The sequence below is a fragment of the Rhinoderma darwinii genome, chromosome 5 (genome assembly GCF_050947455.1).
Source record: "Rhinoderma darwinii isolate aRhiDar2 chromosome 5, aRhiDar2.hap1, whole genome shotgun sequence".
Taxonomy (NCBI): domain Eukaryota; kingdom Metazoa; phylum Chordata; class Amphibia; order Anura; family Rhinodermatidae; genus Rhinoderma; species Rhinoderma darwinii.
The window spans coordinates 145,533,336-145,554,606 of record NC_134691.1 but is presented as its reverse complement, the minus strand read 5'-3'; the positions used below and the strand labels follow the sequence as shown (position 1 = coordinate 145,554,606).

Below are 21,271 nucleotides of genomic sequence, written 5' to 3'. Positions count from 1 at the left end.
ACGGACTGCTTGTACCCTCCATTGCCTTGTGTGGAGGCTGCTACTAGCAGGCGCCTTCCTGCGCTCTTTCATCTACATGCAGATGCCCACGGGGGTGCCCGGGTAGCACATAGGCCGCTCGTAGAGCTCATCAGGTAGCTTTATAGTTGTATCTGCAGAGAGAAGGTTTCCTCTGTGCTGCCATGCTGTGCTATGTGACGAGACCGGACTCGGTGGTCATGGAGGTGGTGGTGGATGCCAAGGCTAATGGAGAGGACTGCCTTAATCAGGTACATGTTATCTGTGGTCATGGGGGGGGTCTAAAGTTTGCTATTACCCTGTGGTGTTCTACTTTTCAACCTTCTGTTATGTTGACCTCTTCCTTCCTACTTCTGATAGCTGCTGCCAACCAAACACCAGTTAATGCCCACTCTGTGCCAGGCTATTCCCATCCACCTGTGCTGAGACTCACAGGCAGGAATGGTGTGACCAACACCTGCCCAGCAGCAGCCTGTGTCCTTGGCTCTTTATATGATATCATGTTGGTAAATGGTTAACTCTCTGGGTCTCATTGTTCCTGTAGGTAGAGCAGGGGCACAGATGGTTTTTGTTTCTGCCTGATAACCACCTGTCCGGATGTTGCTGTTTTTATGTACATTTGTATTGGGATTCTTGTCTTATTACATGGCAGCTATTCTTGTTATTTATACCTGTCATATATTATAATTATATACATAAAGCACAGTATAGATGTGGATGTAGTCATACTGTAAGCACGACATGCTACTTCTGCTGGACATTCAGGAAAACCTCGTTGGTGTCCTATTGCTATGTAAACATCTTACTCCGTGGCATGTTTATCTTACTCTTTCATGTATGTAAGACGGTCTCAAAACTGCAGCCGACACTTGGAAACTGTGACTTGTTGTATGGATGTTTCTTGACAGATTGGCCCGCAGTGGTGTAGCTCAGCTGCTATTACAAAACTTTAACTCCCAGCGTGCCCTAACCGTCACATAGTGGGAGTTGTAGTCTTGCTATAGAGTCCCACTGATCAATGGTGTTTGTAGCTTAGTCTACATAACAACTCAGACACCAATATCTGGGCACCGTCACACAAAAGTCCCAGCGATCCATTAGAAACAGTGCCACTCTTGTCCGTAGTCCATATCTGGTATTGCATCTTATCCCTATTTATCATTGTTTCAAATTCCGGATGACTTCTAAACACATCATATTGATTTTCTGAGTGAATCGTTTTAGAACCACAACCTCCTAATTTTTTTCCTTTTCCCATTTGTTTTTGGTGGGATCATCTGAATCCTCTGTGACCGCCTTGAGATCAGAGCTTTGGACCTGTATTCTCCCTCTTGAGATGAGAGCTTTGGCCCTGTATTCTCCCTCTTGAGATGAGAGCTTTGGCCCTGTATTCTCCCTCTTGAGATGAGAGCTTTGGCCCTGTATTCTCCCTCTTGAGATGAGAGCTTTGGCCCTGTATTCTCCCTCTTGAGATGAGAGCTTTGGCCCTGTATTCTCCCTCTTGAGATGAGAGCTTTGGCCCTGTATTCTCCCTCTTGAGATGAGAGCTTTGGCCCTGTATTCTCCCTCTTGAGATGAGAGCTTTGGCCCTGTATTCTCCCTCTTGAGATGAGAGCTTTGGCCCTGTATTCTCCCTCTTGAGATGAGAGCTTTGGCCCTGTATTCTCCCTCTTGAGATGAGAGCTTTGGCCCTGTATTCTCCCTCTTGAGATGAGAGCTTTGGCCCTGTATTCTCCCTCTTGAGATGAGAGCTTTGGCCCTGTATTCTCCCTCTTGAGATGAGAGCTTTGGCCCTGTATTCTCCCTCTTGAGATCAGAGCTTTGGCCCTGTATTCTCCCTCTTGAGATCAGAGCTTTGGCCCTGTATTCTCCCTCTTGAGATCAGAGCTTTGGCCCTGTATTCTCCCTCTTGAGATCAGAGCTTTGGCCCTGTATTCTCCCTCTTGAGATCAGAGCTTTGGCCCTGTATTCTCCCTCTTGAGATCAGAGCTTTGGCCCTGTAGTCTCCCTCTTGAGATCAGAGCTTTGGCCCTGTAGTCTCCCTCTTGAGATCAGAGCTTTGGCCCTGTAGTCTCCCTCTTGAGATCAGAGCTTTGGCCCTGTAGTCTCCCTCTTGAGATCAGAGCTTTGGCCCTGTAGTCTCCCTCTTGAGATCAGAGCTTTGGCCCTGTAGTCTCCCTCTTGAGATCAGAGCTTTGGCCCTGTAGTCTCCCTCTTGAGATCAGAGCTTTGGACCTGTAGTCTCCCTCTTGAGATCAGAGCTTTGGACCTGTAGTCTCCCTCTTGAGATCAGAGCTTTGGACCTGTAGTCTCCCTCTTGAGATCAGAGCTTTGGACCTGTAGTCTCCCTCTTGAGATCAGAGCTTTGGACCTGTAGTCTCCCTCTTGAGATCAGAGCTTTGGACCTGTAGTCTCCCTCTTGAGATCAGAGCTTTGGACCTGTAGTCTCCCTCTTGAGATCAGAGCTTCGGCCCTGTAGTCTCCCTCTAGACTGTCAGGTTTATGGTGTTTGTATGGCTCAATGTGTCAGATCCATATTGTTCTAGTGATTCTACTCTATAATCACATATACAATCCAGTTGTTTTTTGTGATTCATACTTGCATCAGGATGTTATTCAGCTCCAACATTCCAGCTCACTACTCACTTCTCGAAGTGCCAAATAATTTCTAACCGGGTTACTAGAGTTCAGTTCTATTTTAGCCTCCATATCTGGAACGTGGTGCTGGAACGCAAATTTAGTTTTCACTTACCAGACTCAATACTGCACTTGGCCCAGTTAGAAGTCTGTATACATTGACACATTACAAGGCCATACATTGTTTTAATTCCCGTATCGACTTACAAGCTCGAGGCTATTGTTAACGGTGGCTCCATTATTGGTGACTTAGAACCCCGTAAAGTAATAATGGTTCTCTTCTTCTACACATGAAGGTCTACAATGCGTTCATGTCATTGAAGCCGCCTTTTCATAGCTGTTACTGTGGCAGAATGGATACACAATAACACAGCAATTGTTAATAACAGATGTCAGTGTCTGGAAAATCAGCTCGGATTATATGTATTCATTGTCTGGGATGTGGAAGAGAACTGGAGCGTGAATCTATGAACACCAGCGTGATTATCAGTCCCTGGGCACCTGAATATTTATTCGTAGTATTTTCAACTAAAAAATGTCTGACTATGACCGATGTGAGTGCTGCGGAATATGTTGGCGCATAAATAAAATACGGTTCGCCTAGTCTACAGCCCTTTAAAGCGGAGTTGGGAACTGGCTTATTTAGCGATTTTTGTCCCATATCCTTCACGATAATGTGTTTAAGAAACCCAAATATGACTTATAAGGTCTTGTACATCCTGTATGCGTTAAAGGGTTTCTCCGGTTTCAGGAAATAGTTAAACTTGTGGTATAGTGAAAAGCTATGCAATTTTCTAATATACTTTGTATATGAATTTTGCTAAGTTGTCAAGATCTCCGTTTGTTGTCATTGAATGGAATTCTAAAGACGACCTCAATCTGCAGTATATCCATTTCTCTTGCAGAATTTCTGCACGGAAATTCCGCAGTATAAAAGCTATATGTGAAGTTAGGTTCCCAGAGATCTTAAAAAATAAAAACTCCAAAAAAAAACATTAAAAATTAATGCAAAAAGTATATTGGAAAGATGTATAATTTTGCATCATACAATTTAATATACTTCATGTGCTGAGCTGCCTTTTAAACATGTCCCTATCAATCTGCCCATGGTCTGATGTGTTTTTATTAGGTTTTATTTAGTCTTTTTTTTATAAAATTAAGGTTTCTCAATGTGCCAAAGCAAACAGTCTGTTTGGATTTCACTTGGTTATCGTTGTGATCAGGTACATATTGGATGTAATTGGCTTGCAATACTCCTGTAATTCGTACCTTTGTGTAAGCAAACTGCAGCAGGAATTTGGTTTGAGTGTATTTGCTCGCTCAGTGGTTGAACAAGTGCCAGCATGTCTGTTTCAGGGCTTACCCATAACTTGTCTATTCCGTTTTCATAGAGTAAGGGCCTGTTCACATCAGCGTTGCCCTTCCGTTGAGGGGTTCTGTCTGAGGTTTCCGTCAGCTTAACCCCTCAATGGCAAACCTTAGCTTCCATTTCCCGCACCATTGATCTCAATGGTGACGGAAACGTTAATGGTTTCCGTTGGTCAGAAGTTCCCCATCTAATGACTTTTTGCTGTAGTGCTTTTACAGAAGTAACTTGAGTTTTTTTACTTTTGTGCTACTTTTTGAAAATGCTTAACTTTTCTTTAACCTTGGTTTTTAGGTTTGTGAACGGCTGGGTATTATTGAAGTGGATTACTTTGGCTTACAGTTCAGTGGAAGTAAAGGCGAGAGTCTATGGCTGAATCTGCGAAACCGAATATCCCAACAGATGGATGGCCTGGCTCCCTTCAGGATGAAACTAAGAGTCAAGTTCTTTGTGGAGCCCCATCTCATTCTTCAGGAGCAGACCAGGTAAAACATACTCTTACTGATTGAAGATGAAAAGAAGTTCTTACTCATTGTTGTTTTTCTCCGATTATTACTTATAGCTGGTTTTATCGCGCTACGTTTCCCGTAAATGGACATTTAACTTTTTAAACAATGTATGCTAATCTAATCGCGTTCCTGATATAGATCAACTTTGTAACTTACTACTGTTAAAGGGGTTGTCCGGGCACGGGGCGGTTTTTCATACTGATGACCTATCCACACGATAGGTCATCCGTATATGATCGGTGGGAGTCCGACACCCGGACCCCGCACCGATTAACTGTTTCGGCGGCCTCCAGAAGCTATGCAGTGGTCGGTGCCGGAAGCAGAAGGCTCCATACACTGTATATCGGCCATGCTGGGTTACTTCAGCTCTGCTCCTATTCACTGGAATAGGGGCAGAGCTGCAGTACGGTCACGATACTGTGACCAGAGGTGACGTTATGAGTCACTAGACAGAATATCTTGCTAATTTAAAATGTCGACACAAGGTAAATTAAAAATTAATCGTTTTTCATGCAGATTTTTAATAATACATTTTAATGCTTGATTAGCCAGAGTCCAAAGTGGATAAAAAGCCTCTCACGCTTGAGGACCTGTCATGTCTATGCATCACATGGACAGCGTGTTGATTTTTAATGGGAACTGTGTAATGCTTAATTTCCTCTGTGGTGGCGCTGCAGGGAAATTGAACACTTGTTGCTGGATTCTTCAACAGATTGCAGCTGATCGCTGTGGGCCCAGCAGCAGGACATCATGTGATCAGCTTATTGTTGGGGGACGGTTCTTGCATATAGGCGGCAACCCCTTTTAATGAGACTTGTTCTGGTTATATTCAGGCATTGTCCTCATGTAGCATGTGGTAATACACTGTATCATATTTTATTCGTAGTGATGTCGGACACTTCATCTTGGGTGAGAACTAGGTAAAGTTTCCGCTGCGTGACGGTCACCTTCTATAGTAACACTTCCCGTTGACCATTCTATATATAAAAAAAAAACTGTGGAAATTGACACTACTTTCATAAGAAAAAAAAAATCTTCAGGAAAGTCACCAAATGGCACTACAATCATATGGCACTGTCGTACCATGAGTTGTATGGCACTATTATCCATCTGCCTGAAGTTGTATTTATAAAATTACATGGGAAAAGCGGCATGGCTTTGTTTCTACGATGCTCCATATCCACACATTGCATAGTATAGTCTTTGTTGGAAATTATATAAACTAAGGTCTCAAAACAAAAAAGTTTCAACACACCAAGAAGCTCTCTGTAAATGGTCTCTTCTACTTCTGTACGGGGAAGTTAAGTGGCTTTGGTAACCTCTTTCTTTTCGAGTCTGCCCTGTAGTAACCTCATATAGCAGACTGTATTATTATAGGTCATACAAAACCACAAGTACAGCAGAGCAGGAAACTCCCTCCCTGAACTGGCTCGGCTTTTTTTCCAGCGCCGGGTGCCAGATAAGACCGTGTTTTTTCAGGAAGTATAGTGCAGACATGTGAACGCAAAAATGTTTGGGGCCATATAGACGTCTTGTTGGAATTGTGTGTTGTGAAGCCTCCATCCTTAGTGGCTTCTACTTTTTTTATGGTGTTCCAGCCTGTTTTTAATACCCTTGTATCTTGTGCGTAGGTACAGTATTTGTGAATAATTTATTAGTGTCGTCAGAGGAATTCACAATGTGTGTGCAGACACCGCTTAATAGATTGGTGTGTTTGCGGAGGAAATTCTTTACTTTACATTTCCTATGTACAGAGACTTTTTTTTTTTTTTTTTTTCTCTCTCTTTTTGGCAAGACCGTGTTTGCATGCAAATTACATATCTCTATACGTAGAAAAACCCACTTTCAAATACCCTATTAGGAAATTCTGTGGTCCCCAATTCAGGACCCTCACCAATAAGTCAAAGTGGCTACAAATAGTGTAGTGAATCTAAATCTATTCTATTCTGTTCCTGCCCTCCGTAAACTGATCATGTGCCATGTTTTTTACTTTGCATCCTCTGGCAGTAACCCTAAGGCCATATTCAGACTCAGCGGATTGCCATGAATCTGCAGCATTGTGCAGTATATGATGAGGTTTTCAAAATCCCATCTACATGTAGCAAAATAAAAAAATTAGCATGGAATTAAGGTCATTCTGCAGATTTCTGAATCCGCAGAGTATTCCTTGTTTCAGAATTTCATCGTAGATTTCACCTCTGCAATGTATGGGATTAAGTCTGCGTTAACGCATGCAGATTTTGCTGCTGTTTTCTCCACGAGTCCGCGGCAAATCCACAACGGATTTCTTCCGCTACGCGTGGACTCGGTCTAAAACGTAATCTGTCCATTTCACTTACATCTTCAGTCCGATAACAAACCATTTCTATCATCGCACCTACACACTGCATAGGCTTTTCTGTTTTTTTACTTCTGTGAAAGCGAGCGGCATCATTTACTATGGCTAAATATTTATCGAGCTTTCTTAATACTTCATGAAGTCTCTTGAGCAAGTCACATGACTCTGTAATATATGATGACATTGGGTTACAGCGGGTCATTGACTCATAGTAACCTCTGGTAATAGCTGTTGGCTTGAGATGCAGAATATAGATTGGTGTAAGAGGAAACTGCCTGGTTGGCCGCGCTTCTTGTTTCTATGCAGAAGCTGCGGTGTGTGTAACTTTCCTGTTTTTGCATACGAGTTTAAGACTCGTATATTTAACACTTCTAGACCATGATTTATTTCACTGGATAATGTAAAGTTCAGTCGCTCTTTTTATTTTAAGCTTTAAGAAATCCGTTTAAACCCATTTCTGTTTATCAATGTGCCCCATTTAAGCTTTGGCCTTATTGATCTATAGAAATTGTTTCTGAATGTATATAAGCAAAAGGAACTTTATCTGACGTGCTGAGAAAATATTACCCAGTGGTGATCACCAGGATGTAGTGTCGTAAATACAAGTTCCATTAAGGCCCTGTTCAGACTGTTTTTTAAACGCGGATACCGCGTCGGAAAACTGCGCCAAAAAACGGCCGAAAATGCCTCCCATTGATTTCAATGGGAGGCGGAGGTGTTTTTTTTACCGCGAGCAGAAAAACCGTCTCGCGGTAAAAAGAAGCGTCATGCCCTATCTTCGGGTGTTTACGCCTCTGACCTCCCATTGACATCAATGGGAGGCAGAGAAAGCGTATTTCGCTGCGTTTTTTGCCCGTAGCACTCAATGGGCTCGAGTGTGATCTGATGCGGAGGGGTAGATTATATCCTGACCGTCTGGTACTGGAGACTGATTTTAGGGGTTGATCTTGCACCCTGAAACGCTGAGGGTCTCCACTGCATTGACATCGATGCCAGGATCTAGATGGATCTGTTTTATACAGACGGGAGTATGACCAGGTCTAAGGTACCCGTCTGTAGGGTAGAGTTTTCCGTGAAGTATACAGCTGCAGAGTGCACATATAAAGCTGTTCTGTGGCAGTAGGGGAAAGGTCAGCACACAATGAGGTTTGTAACCGGAGAACACCAGGTGCCGAGCCTTCCTCCTCCCGTTATTGTGGCGGCTGCTGATGTTGAGCCTTCCTTGCTTATAGCAAGTCGTGTTCTACCTATGAAATGTGGAAAACCATTTCCTATAGATGGTATATGTTGTCGCTATAATTGATCCAGCGCAGTTTAAAGCATGTAGACCCGTTAACACATTGAGATCTAAATGCTATACTTCATATAAAGGAGGTGTGCTGATCTATATATAAAAAAAATCTAGCAAAGCCGGTTATGCAATGCAGCAGCTTTATAAACTTCTACCCAGATGTAAATCTTAAATGTATACCTAAAGCATGTTTTGCCATATATTTACACCCTAGAAACCTATTGGAAAATGTCTAGGTGCCGATAGGATTTGTCCACACTCCAATTTTGCATGTGATCCAATTAAATCCAATTTGTTGTTTTTTTATTAACTTTAATCACTCATTGTAATTCTAGAATAGTAAAATGAGTCCGGTTATGTATATTGTGAAGGAAAGATTTTCTTGATTTATTATTTTTTTTTTCCCCACGCATACTATCTGTAAACCGGAGTAATTCAGTCACTGGAGTCTCTTGCGTTTGTGCACTATAATCCTCCTTTCCAGGGGCGTAGCTATAGGGGCTACAGAGGTGGCAGTCTCACCTAGGCCCGGTTACCTGAAGGGGGCCCAAATGCCCCTCTACCACATAAGAAGAAACCAATGTTCTAAATGGAACATGGCACTGCTACCAATTTTTGCATTGGGACCCCAATTTGGACCTCTGATGAGAACACCTGCGTGATATAGCATGCCACAATTGTATTCTGTTTCCCGCAGACACCATATGAATCTGTAAGAAGAAAACGTGTGTATCTCTCCGTATAATAGGGGCTTATAACAGGTTATGGGCACTGTACTACAGATCTGTACAGCACTGATCCATAAAATGGCCATGTGCCCATTACACAGTTGGGGTAGGGATGACTTCATTCCCTGTTCTTTTATATAAACCAGGATGACCTCTGAGCATGGGTCCTGTTTGGAGCCATTTGTCATCCAATTTTTGACAGGATTTCATATAGACCCATAGAGCAACATGCTGCGCTTTTTCAATTGTCTGTCAGAAATCTAAAAAAGGGCTGATGGCGCTCTGCCATCTTTTGAACAAAGACAAGTTTCCACAAATGACATGAGAACAAAGCTTTTCCATCCTTGAAGATGTTCTCATAAATTAGATGCTGTTAAAATATACAAGATTGAGCAACTCGTGTGTTGTCATTTTTAAAGAGGCTCTGTCACCAGATTTTGCAGCCCCTATCTGCTATTGCAGCAGATCGGCACTGCAATGTAGATAAGAGTAACGTTTTTATTTTTAAAAAACAAGCATTTTTGGCCAAGTTATGACCATTTTTGTATTTATGCAAATGAGGCTTGCAAAAGTCCAAGTGGGCGTGTTTAAAGTAAAAGTCCAACTGGGCGTGTATTATGTGCGTACATCGGGGCGTGTTTACTACTTTTACTAGCTGGGCTTTCTGACGAAGTATCATCCACTTCTCTTCAGAACGCCCAGCTTCTGGCAGTGCAGACACACAGCGTGTTCTCGAGAGATCACGCTGTAACGTCACTCGCTTCCTGCCCCAGGTCCTGCATCGTGTCGGACACATCGGCACCAGAGGCTACAGTTGATTCTGCAGCAGCATCAGCGTTTGCAGGTAAGTAGCTACATCGACTTACCTGCAAATGCCGATGCTGCTGCAGAATCAACTGTAGCCTCTGGTGCCGATGTGTCCTCGCTCGTCCGACACGATGCAGGACCTGGGGCAGGGAGTGACGTCACAGCGTGATCTCTCTCGAAAACGCTGTGTGTCTGCACTGCCAGAAGCTGGGCGTTCTGAAGAGAAGTGGATGATACTTCTCGTCAGAACGCCCAGCTAGTAAAAGTATTAAAAACGCCCCGATGTACGCACATAATACACGCCCAGTTGGACTTTTACTTTAAACACGCCCACTTGGACTTTTGCAAGCCTCATTTGCATAACTACAAAAATGGTCATAACTTGGCCAAAAATGCTCGTTTTAAAAAAAAATAAAAACGTTACTGTAATCTACATTGCAGCGCCGATCTGCTGCAATAGCAGATAGGGGTTGCAAAATCTGGTGACAGAGCCTCTTTAAAGTGCGGTCATCACCCGATCGTTGTAACTTATCGCTGGTTGTGACTTTAGTTCTGTGAGATCCGCACAGGTTTACAATGTACCGATGAGAGACGAAAAACGATACGTTTATCAGAGGGAAATAAATGCTGGACAAAAGTACTTACTGCATACGTCCGGCCTATTGTACCGTGTGGACCCATTCGGCCTATACATTGAAAGGTTTTCCTGTCCTATATGCTGAACGTGCACCACAAAAGAGAAACGTGCTGTAAACTGCCTAAGTTGGTAGAAACCATTTATTTTATAATTGTCAACTTGGTCTCTAATAGGCTTTGGGCTACAACTATATCATTGCAGGGTGGGACGTCCTACGAGCCGGGTAATGTGCGATCGGTGTCTACGGTTTCAGAGCTGAAACGTGTGTGTGCGCGCGTGGGTTTTTTTTGTTTTTTTGCGCATGAAAGGCAATGAACCCAGGCCACTGAAAGACCCTACTGTTCAGGAGATCTAACTGTGTCTACTTTTATGCCACTCTTGCTGGCATATCCATGCCCTTGGCCGTATTTTCTTGTAGACCGTTTTGCTACGTGATGTCAATTCATTTATATGTTACTCTTTTTATGGCGATGTTCAATCTGTAGCGTTCATTAGTATCTAACTACATAGATGGCTCGCTCCCTGAGGTGGATGAGTATTGTTATGGTGCCTGCTTTTTGGACATCCTTTTAATTTGATAGGTTTGTTTTGTTCTTCCATAATTGCTTTGTTGTTCTAGTGTTAATCCCTCCTTTGACTGAGTATACGACTTTAAAATCCTCATTTTGGGAAGGGTAATGTTCCTGTACTTTGTATTAATAGAAGTCTGTCTCAACCGGAAATATGTGCAGTTAATTCCAACATTTCTAGTGCCTGGCCACGTTTTTGTTTTATCTCATAATAGTATCAATTAACCGACTAGTTATGTTTCTGTTCCGTACAGTATGTGCCGGGTACATTACATGCTGGGCATAGTAAAAGGGCTTTCTAAAAGATGTTTGATTTATTTTTAAATGTCTAAAACCTCACCCAGTATATTTAGGTAGGACAGTAATGAATAAATATGAACACCTATGACCCATTGATGGGTATGAGAAACTTCTATACAGCTTGGGTTCAGGAGTATTTTTCATTCTTACGTTTGCCTCATTCGTGTGTGTGTGTATGTATGTATGTGTGTGTATGTGTGTATATATATATATATATATATATATATATATATATATATAACATGACCACCATTACAGCTTCATCTAGAGTTTTCACACCGCTTTCCGAGGAGCAGATTATAGATTTTAACAACTCGACCAAAGAGGACTTCTCCAAGAACCGGAGACGGCTGAATGACCACTCCTGAACATCTTTTCGCTGTTGCTTATTTTGCTCATTAGTTTCATTCCAACAATGGACACTCAATTGCCAGTACTGTGAAATCTGAATATACAGAGATGTGCAAGTTACTGAGGAAAAATAATAATAGAAGTGTTCTTCATGCAATTTTTTTTTTTTCCCTCCATTAGGCACACCTTTTTCTTGCACATAAAGGATGACCTCCTGGCTGGCCGCCTGCAATGTTCTCCAGAGCTAGCGGTGGAGCTGAGCGCTCTGATGGCCCAGTTGGAGTTTGGCGATTATAATCAGAACACTGCCCGATACCAGAATCTCTGTACAAAGGAGCTGGAAACGACTACATTAGAAAGGTGTGTGTGTCCTACTGCAATCTGACATATTGTAGGAGAGCTTTTGCCATTCAACATTCCCAGGTTAGAGCCATAGTCAAAATCTGGTCATTTTCTTTTTTTACGGAGATCATGCTTTTGCAAAAGTAATAAAAGGTTATTACCCAATTTTGGCTACTGCTTTTACTTCTGATTTACTAATGCATGGCTAGGTTGTGTGAAAATATTCTAAATGTGTACTCCAAGCATTGAATTTTACGGCATATCTCTAGGATACATGGCAGTGACTCTGCTGTTTCCTTAAAGGCTATGTAAACCCTTGTAGGCTTTTCTTGACTTTTTGTGATGCAGCGTCTATGCGCTATACCTAGAAGCTGCCTAGCTCCACTGTAAGCTGAATCCGTCAGTCTGCTGGACCGACGACTCGGCTGACGGCAGCTCCTCTGTGCATCTGACACACCGGATTACCCTAATAATCATCACATCTAAGCGTATTACAGTAGCAGCAAAGTTGATGCACAGAATACATAAATCCCCAGCATGTCTGTCTATGCTGCGAATTTGTTGCAGAATTACCCCATGAAGTTTAAAGGTATTTGCTTGTTTGCATAAATTTTAGCAGGTAAAAAGAGCACCTATACTTTCCTCTCGCAGCACTGCCATAGCAACGCGTTCCTGCTCTTTCCTAGGCTGCTGTGTCAGGACCGTCTCCTGTGATGTTTTATCACGTGACCCCCTGCAACTAATCGCAGGCTGCAGTGGTCACATGTGGTGATGTCATACAAGAGACCGTCCATACACTGAGCAGGCTGAAAGAGCAGGGATGCGTTCCAATGGCAGGAGAGTAGACTGTAGGCGTTTTGTTTTTGGTTTTTTTCCTTTGACTGCCGTTTACATTGGACAATCCGGTCAAATGTACGCACCAAATTAAAGCACCATTTGGTATGAATATTCAGCCGGATTTTCCGGTGTTCTGGGTCGTATACGCAAGAGACTTATTCAGAGCTTATACGACCTGTGTAAGAATAGCCTAATAAGAGCAGTGTGCGTACTCCGCCTTGTCCTTTTTGTTGAGTGAGGATCCCACTTTGAGGGCTCCCACCAATGAAATATTTATGGCTTCTCATATGGATATGCCATAAGTCAGTGGTTGGATTATCCCTATAAGACCCCTATTTATGAGATGCCTCAGACATCTCATATAGATCTCCTCCATGGCAATAATATATGGGTGTGAGTTTGCCTAAAAACTCCACTATTCACTGAATATTTGGTTTGTAGGGTTTACTGTTTGATATCTTTGACTTCAGTCCTTATAAACCTTTAATAGTTATAAATATTCCCCGAGTGTCTAAGCACATCTTAATTCCGTATTGCAACCTCTGATATAATATCTGCTTGTAATGACATCCCAGGCTTTGATGATAAGTTCAGAAGTAAAATCGACGCGATGGTACTAATCGTAATGATGAGTTGAAGGTGCGGTCACAGGAAGTTAAAATTAGACTACTTGTTCTGTTCTAGTCCTTATTACATAATTCATGTGAACTTGAAGTCATTATTATGGCAGACGTGTTACTGTAGGAAATTGTCTTTGTCCTGTACAACTAGCCGCCCTAAACATGGGTGTGGCGAGAGATCCATTTGTGCATCAGTCAATGAGCACAGCGTGCACAATTTTGCCATCTTTCTAATAACATAACCCTACACAATGTCCGCTGATGACCTTAGTCCAGATACGTGTTTCACAAAAAACTCTATACATTTTTGTATGAATCTAGTCCACGTGCTGCTGAGCAGATTATAATATACATGTAAGAAGAATGATGTTTGACCCTGGTAAGTAAAATGGGGACATGCCTTCAATTGCTTAACGCGTACGGAGATGGCACGCAATGGTTGTGCTTGAGGAATAGGTAAAGTTACAGCATAAGCTCTTCTGGCATTAAAAAAAATAATTTTTTTATTTTTTTTACTGTAACAAGATTATGCTGTCGCAATATGTGCATGCAGCGGACTATCTCCTGAATGTAATAACGGCTTAGGATGTCTATGAGAAAAGATTAGCAGTGGATGCACAATCCTGGTTTTTACATCGCTCAGCCGGCACTACAGATTAGTTCCAGTCACTTTGTCAGCAAGCAGAAGTCTCGATAGTCCGCTTTTGTCAAGCTTCTTGCGTGTTCATCCAGACTGAACTCCCTGTCGTCGTCTTCTTGTCACCTTACAGTATTATTGAAAAGCACAAAAGCTTGGAAGGACTAAGCCAGGCATCAGGGGAGTACCAGGTTCTTCAGATCGTATCCGCGCTTGAAAACTATGGGGTAGAGTGGCATTCTGTGCGAGACGCGGAAGGACAAAAGCTTATAATAGGCATAGGCCCTGAAGGTGTATCTATTTGCAAAGAAGACTTCAGCCCAATTAATAGGTAGGTATGATGTAAATGTTCTACTTAATGCCAGCCTTTGTGTGTTGTTTAAAAATATTACGGTCTACCCATCGTTTGGTTGGCAGCGTGTTCTTGTGTACATGTCCATGCTTCCTGTTTTGGAACAGGACCGTACAATTACTGACGCCTCTGTCTTGTTGAGTAACTAAATATGTTTATATGTACTGAAGATGGGTTACAAAGTTCTGAAATATTGTGCTTCTAAAGGAAGTGTGGCTTCTGCTGACCGTTTTTATAGAACACAAATTTGCATAAAGTACAGATATTTTAGGATGAAGTAAATTATATGGGTGAGAGAGCAGTGTACTTAAATAATTACTTCATGACAACCCAAAAGGGGTTATTCCACCAGGACCTACCGTGACCTGATTGTTGTACGACCCTGCATGGAATATGTATTACACCGCGCCCATTTACCCCTTAAGAATGTGCCGTATTTTGACCTCCTTGAAGCAGTGTTTTTTTAAATAAAAAAGAAAGGTATTTATTTTTTGTCATTCGACTCTGAGAGTATGTTCACATGTCGTTTTTTTTTTAGGCCTATTTCTAAGCGTAAACGCCTAGAAAAACAATAGCAATATGCATACAAACAGCTTGGCATTGAATTCAATGGGAAATACTCTGTGCTGTTCACATGAGGTGTGTCTTTATGCTACTGAATTCAAAAAACCCCCCCGTAAAAAGTGGCATGTCACTTCTTGAGGCGTTTTTGGAGCTGATTTTTCATTAACCCTATGAAAAACACCTCAAAAGAAGCTTCAAATGAAAAAAGCTTTATTTTCAGCATCAAAAAACATTTTTGGCGCTACTTTTCAGCCACTTTTTTGTACGTGTGAACATACCCTAAGAGCGATGACTAACAGATGGCAAAGCTATGTGAGAGCTTGATTTTTCTGGGCCAGTGGCGGGTAGCTGTAATGTAAAACACATTTACAAAGCTATAGGTTATTGGTACCACCTTCTTTTGCTGTATGCATTCAATTTTTATTTATTTATTATGTGTTCCCCATAAATTAGGATTACGTATCCAGTTATCCAAATGGCAACACAATCCGGAAAGAATGTATACTTGACCATAACCAAGGACTCTGGGAATAGTTTGGTTCTTCTTTTCAAAGTGATCAGCACCAGAGCAGCCAGTGGACTCTACAGGGCGATAACAGAAACACACGCATTTTACAGGTTCGTGGACTGTACAACGGGAACATAGTCAGTCTGTTTTGATGTGACGTCTCATAAGGACAATCCCTTTTTCATTTGTCCTGCTGGGGCATATGGACTTCATAGAGGGGTAATCCCCGTCACAGGAGTCTCTTAGCAAGAGTGGGATGCTGAAAGCAAAGCGCGCTTCACGTTCTGGTGGACCTGTCCCGTCTATGTATTAATTTGAATGGCGGGCATGCAATATTACATTTACCAGCTGCAGCTTCCTCGTGCGATAACAGCTGGACCAGCTTCAATTTTAGACCGCTGCTGTCATAATGAGACCACCTCTTTAAGTGCTTGCCAGTTAATCAATGTCTGCCATTGTAATGGGGAATGCAATAAGTTTGGCAGTGCATGAGTCCGATTCTTCTCTGAACTTCAGACAAAATATTAGCGCAAACAGTAATTTTGAGCTGGACTAAATTGAATATTCTACATAATCTTGCACTTTTCATTTCAGGTGTGATACTGTTACTAGCGCTGTTATGATGCAGTACAGCCGAGATCTGAAAGGACACCTAGCATCATTATTTCTAAATGATAATATCAATGTTGGCAAGAAGTATGTGTTTGATATTAGAAGGACATCAAAAGAGGTTTATGACCATGCAAGAAGAGAATTGTACAATGCTGGCATTATGGATCTGTTCCCGAGGAGTGACCATAGTGGGCAGGGTTCCCCCCTCAAGACATCTGAAAGTACTCTTAACTGTAACAGCTGTGAGAGCCTCAGCTGTCAGCAAACAAAGGAACTTCAGGAGAAGCTGAGGAAACTGAAAGAAGCCATGCTGTGCATGGTGTGCTGTGAAGAAGAAATCAATTCTGCCTTCTGCCCATGTGGGCATATGGTGTGCTGCGAGAGCTGTGCCACCCGATTACAGGTAACTGCTAAATCATTTAGTTATTTTAACAGTTGGCTTTTCAATTCCGTGTTTCATTTTGAACTTGGTGGACTTGAATTTTATTTTATTCAACCCACGAACTATGTATTTACTGTAAAATACTCCAATGTCCTGTTCACTCTGAACACAAAGCTGATTAAGATTTGGCTGGTTAGATTACACTAAATTAGGCCATGTTCACACTACGTTATGGGCTTCGATTTGAACAGATACATTAGGAAAATCTCCCAACGTAGATGATAATGGAGGCTATGACATGCCATACAGGAGCTTCCCGTCACTCTGACCCCACTGGAGCTTCCCCGTCCGACTCTGTCCCCCTACTCCAGCTCTCAACTGATTTCACCCCCCCTACAAGATCTTAAAAGGACACAGAGTCCTAGATTTCTTATCTCTGCCCATGTAACTTCCTCGGGTGTAAGGAAGCAATTGGTGACTCTACCTGCTTTGAAAATGTTAAAAGGGGGTGATGGAATTCTAGCACCCTCGCTCCCTCTATCTTGTCCCCTGTGTTGCTGTATGCAAGTAGGATTAGTTATCCCCCTTCAACATCTTCAAACCGGCTGAAGTCCCTGGCTGCTTATCTGCCACTCGGAAACTGCGTCGCTGGGGCTAGCCTTGGGAATCTGCAATGACGTGGCAGCCAGGGACTCCGGCTGCTACAGAACACAATCACTGCGCCGTGACCGCAACACCTCTCAAAGCAGCTGGCGTCCCCGACTTCAAACTGGGGAAAACTACCTCACTGCAGTTTCCCTAGGGTAGCCACAGCGACGTAGCTTCCCCAGGCTGCTTTGCAGCTGTTAAGGAGGGGATAGTTGCGGCCTGCTTGGGAGGGACTATCCCCTCTCTATCATGTCCCGTGTGCTGCCCCTCAATGCTCCGCCGTGTGCAAATAGGATCAAACCCATTCGCACAGAGGCCTCCTGTGGTAGCTGTCACTGGAGCTTCTTTGGTGTAGTTCCAGCAACGTAACTGTCCATATATACAGTGACATCGTCGCCTTTAGGTTATTATGGCATAAGTTAAACAAATGTTTTTTTTTACTGGATGCCTCTGGAAGGATTAGCGTAGTCGACTAGGATATTCTATCCAGCAAAAAGTGTTATACTCTATGTATACCGCCCCGTGGAGGCCAAAAAAAAATGCTCTTTTGCTCTTCGTCGGTATGATGCTAGCCTATGGGTACATTTGACATATGCGCCGTGATGTTTGCTGACGTAAACTTAAAAAATACGGGGAAGATGCAGTGTGATCATATAGCCCAAGTTTTATGTAACCTGGTAGACTTACTGAATGTCATTTACCAATAATTCATCTAAATCCTAAAATGTTTACATTTGACTGGAAGGAAGTGATGGGCACACGTAGCCGTTTTCACCCCTAGAATTGAAAAAGGTGAAACGTGGTGCGTATTTTAAAGTCCCCAGCGCATCTTAACTTCTGCACTGAAATTCCTCAGCATGTAGATAATTGCTGAAATCTCATCTACGTAGCTAGTAGTATATTCCGCTGAAAATCGGCAGCCTTTCAGTCCCGTGTACAGAGGGCGTTGGGAGAGTGAGGTCTGAATACTTGAAAACATGGCTCTTCAGAGGTGAGCGTCGCTTCATTCTTGATGAACAGTCCTGTTCAGACACGTGAAAAATCTGAAGTGTTCTTTGAGGGGTTGTTTTTGCCTTTAAGATGTAGTGCCGTATGAACAAGTGTAGACCAAAAGCTTTGTACTAATTAAATTTTTTCCCTCCCTTCCTAGTCATGTCCAGTTTGCCGGGCTTCGGTGGATCACGTTCAGCATGTTTATTTGCCAACACACACGAGCTTATTAAATCTGACTGTTATTTAAGACGAAAAACTTTAATTAAGCCTTGGACACTTTAAAACAAACTCTGTATATTACCATGAACTACACTACGAAGTGCTACAACCATTGAATTTGCTACAACTAAAGAGGAGAAAAGAGAAAATGCATCTTTCTGCCGGAAGACTCCTGTAAACAAGGATTCTTCTATTTTTGGTCCTTTCTTGTGTTTAAATTTGTTTTATTTTTTTTAAAAATTAATAAGCCACTTTTTTGGTTTTCGCCAAATATAGCACAGAGCTTTTCCAGACGTACTCCTACGGTGGACGTCAAGTTTTAGTGTTTGTTTTTTTTTTGTTTTTTAAATAGTTAGGTTTTGAGGTTAAGCCATTTTCTTGCCACTTGTTCTTAGATTTTTAACTGAATATTGTCATACCAGTCATCTACTCATGTTCATGAGCTCGCAGCCTATTAATTCACTAGAAACTTGTGAAATTGACTAGAAGGGAAATCAGTGCTGCTGCTGCTAGACCCTGGTGAATTAAGAACTGTTTAGATGGTGGGACGCTGGTGTCTGAGGCGATAAGAATCTGTGGTAGTTCTAGGCAATCATTACTTTTTTATCTTTTTTTTTTTATGTGCAGTATGAATAATTTTTACATTTGTTTCTCTGTCTTGGTTTTTTGAGAAGAGTATACTAAGAGTTGGGGAAAGACTTCTTAAGGCCCTTTTCCACCGGCCGACATTTGGCCGCTGCAGCGAGCGCTGATCAACGAGACATCGTTGATCGGTGCTCGCTTGCTCCTGTCACAAGGAGCCATGTATGGGGATGAGCGTTCGTTACTCCGATCGCTCCTCCCCATACATTATCATGTCGGCAGGGAGATGTGCTACCGACAACGATAATCTTACTTTTTAAAAAAAAAAAAAAGAACTATATGACCAGCGTTTGCTCGTTCATCTGCTGATCGCTGCCCTGTTTACACTGGGAAATTATCGGCAACGAGCGTTATATTAGCGCGCATCTGCCCGATTAATCTTCCGGTGTAAAACCCTCTTTAGTCCAGACTAATTTACAATCCTTTTACTTTGTCATTGTGTTCTCAACCAACTTACTAGTTTGTTCTTTTTAGATAAGACATTGGCTTAGATTTTATTTGCTTACAGTCTCTATATTTATATAGATAATTTTATTTATTTTCCATAGTGCTATACCTTGAAATCAGTATTCGCATTTAGATGCTGTTCTAATTTTATTCTTTTATTCTTCTGGGTTTGTCTTTTTTCCTTTTTATTTTTAATATGGATAAATAGCTTTATGTGCTCTGGTTATACTACTATTTTTTATTTTTTTATATATTTTTTTTTTTTAGTGTGACATATACAGAAAATGAATCCTAGGTCAAAGGGCACAAAGTATTGGTTGCTGGCGTAGATTTTTTGTTTTTCTTTTTTTTTTTCTTTTTTTTAAGAATGTCCGTTTTGCTAAAATAATCAGGTTCAGTATTTGTTCTTTTGCATGTGTACAGTCATTAATATTTAGAGCTTATGTACCCTGTCCACTATCCTCCTCCCTTTGTTCCTTATTACTTGGGCATTATGGTCACCTAGTAGGTTTACTATACATGTGTAGTATGTGGGTTTTCACGCTCTCTAAGTTCGCTTTGAATAATGTAATCTACTCAGTTGTAATGAGTCAGACTTTTGCCACAGTGAGCGGTAGAAGCTTTACTACACAGATATAGTACAGCCAAGATGGCCATTTTGGTGCAATACCCTGCAAATCTAAAGCTGGGAAAATTTACACTGTCACTTTATGGAAAGATGTTCTTTATATACCTTTCTTATTGCCTTAATGTAGCAGTAATTTGTTCCTTATGCATTTTGTTTCTTTGCACAGACATTTTGTCAAAACTGATTTGAAAATTTGCTCTACTTTTTTATGGCACATTGATGTAAAGCCTCAAATTCCTAGAGGGATTTATTTTTTCACTTGGTAAAATATGGATTTTGCCTCCACATACAACACTGGAGTCCTTTCCCGTCTAGTGTGGTAGACAAGATCTATGTCTTTTTATATTTAGTTAAATAAAGGATTTCTGAAGATACCTTGATGTCTGTGATTCTCTTAACACGGTTAATTTAGTGGTTGCTGTTAACTTTTTTTACAAGTTAAAAATTCCATTTCCTTGTATCTTTGGAAGGAACAAAGATAATCTGTTGCTGAGACCATCTCTTGACTGTGCAAACATGCAGGATAGTCCTCCGGCTCATATAATGAACTGTTCTGAAAGAATACATTGTGTGCTTTGTCTTTATGACAGCTTTACATTGGAAAATGCATGGTTGTCAACATGAACGAAGTCGCTTAACCGTTCATTTTCCAACAGAGTGGTCCATTATGGTTTCCTGGCAGTTGGATCAAAGATGCAAAATACAGAATAAAAGAAGACTACATGTATAATAAGAATTGGATTACAAAGGAAGTCCTTCTACTGCCCTAGCTAAATTACTATGTTCTCTATCTAGCTCAACATCAGTGTATATAGAACGTACTATATGTGTAGTGGCAAATAATTTTTTTTTATCAGCACTTAATACTTTGTTGGGCCAAATATTGTCCACATGGCATTGTCTTATAGATAGGGGGCTGAGATCTGAAAACATTAACACCTCCTGCTATTAAAGAGAACCTTTCACCTCCCATATATGTGCAGCATCTAATGGGGAGGGCTGCACAAACCCTGGGGCACTTCACATTTTTTTTTTTCTACCTCCCTCCGTTATTTAGATATCGGTGCTGTTATAGTTGGCGCCCGATATTTAAATAACCCCCTGAACAATCAATGGGGCGTGTACTGGCAAGGGGGCGTGTTACTATGGCTGTGACACTGTCCCATCAGGTATGGACAGTGCCACAGCAACAGCGAGCAGCTTTGAAGATCAGTCTTTTCACCTGAACTTGCAAGGGGGCGTGTCACTGCTACGGACAGTGTAAGAGCTGTGGAGCGCTTACAATGTCC

The 21,271-nt window shown here is 41.8% G+C and overlaps 1 protein-coding gene across 1 annotated transcript; it reads left to right on the top strand.

Annotated features, from left to right (window-relative positions):
- Window positions 1–22: 22 nt before the first annotated feature.
- On the top strand, window positions 23–20,356 carry MYLIP (myosin regulatory light chain interacting protein). The gene is made up of 7 exons (XM_075828415.1): window positions 23–269; window positions 4,316–4,506; window positions 11,732–11,911; window positions 14,121–14,318; window positions 15,357–15,521; window positions 16,006–16,426; window positions 18,204–20,356. The coding sequence occupies exons 1-7, from the start codon at window positions 183–185 to the stop codon at window positions 18,291–18,293; spliced, it is 1,332 nt and encodes a 443-aa protein (XP_075684530.1). The 5' UTR covers window positions 23–182; the 3' UTR covers window positions 18,294–20,356.
- The last annotated feature ends 915 nt before the right edge of the window (window positions 20,357–21,271 follow it).

Excerpts from the sequence above, each read along its gene's own strand:
- MYLIP (XM_075828415.1), top strand. The coding sequence starts at position 183 with ATGCTGTGCTATGTGACGAGACCGGACTCGGTGGTCATGGAGGTGGTG. Across the intron at positions 4,507-11,731 it reads ATTCTTCAGGAGCAGACCAG|GCACACCTTTTTCTTGCACA; the intron begins GTAAAACATACT and ends TCCCTCCATTAG. Across the intron at positions 15,522-16,005 it reads GAAACACACGCATTTTACAG|GTGTGATACTGTTACTAGCG; the intron begins GTTCGTGGACTG and ends TTTTCATTTCAG.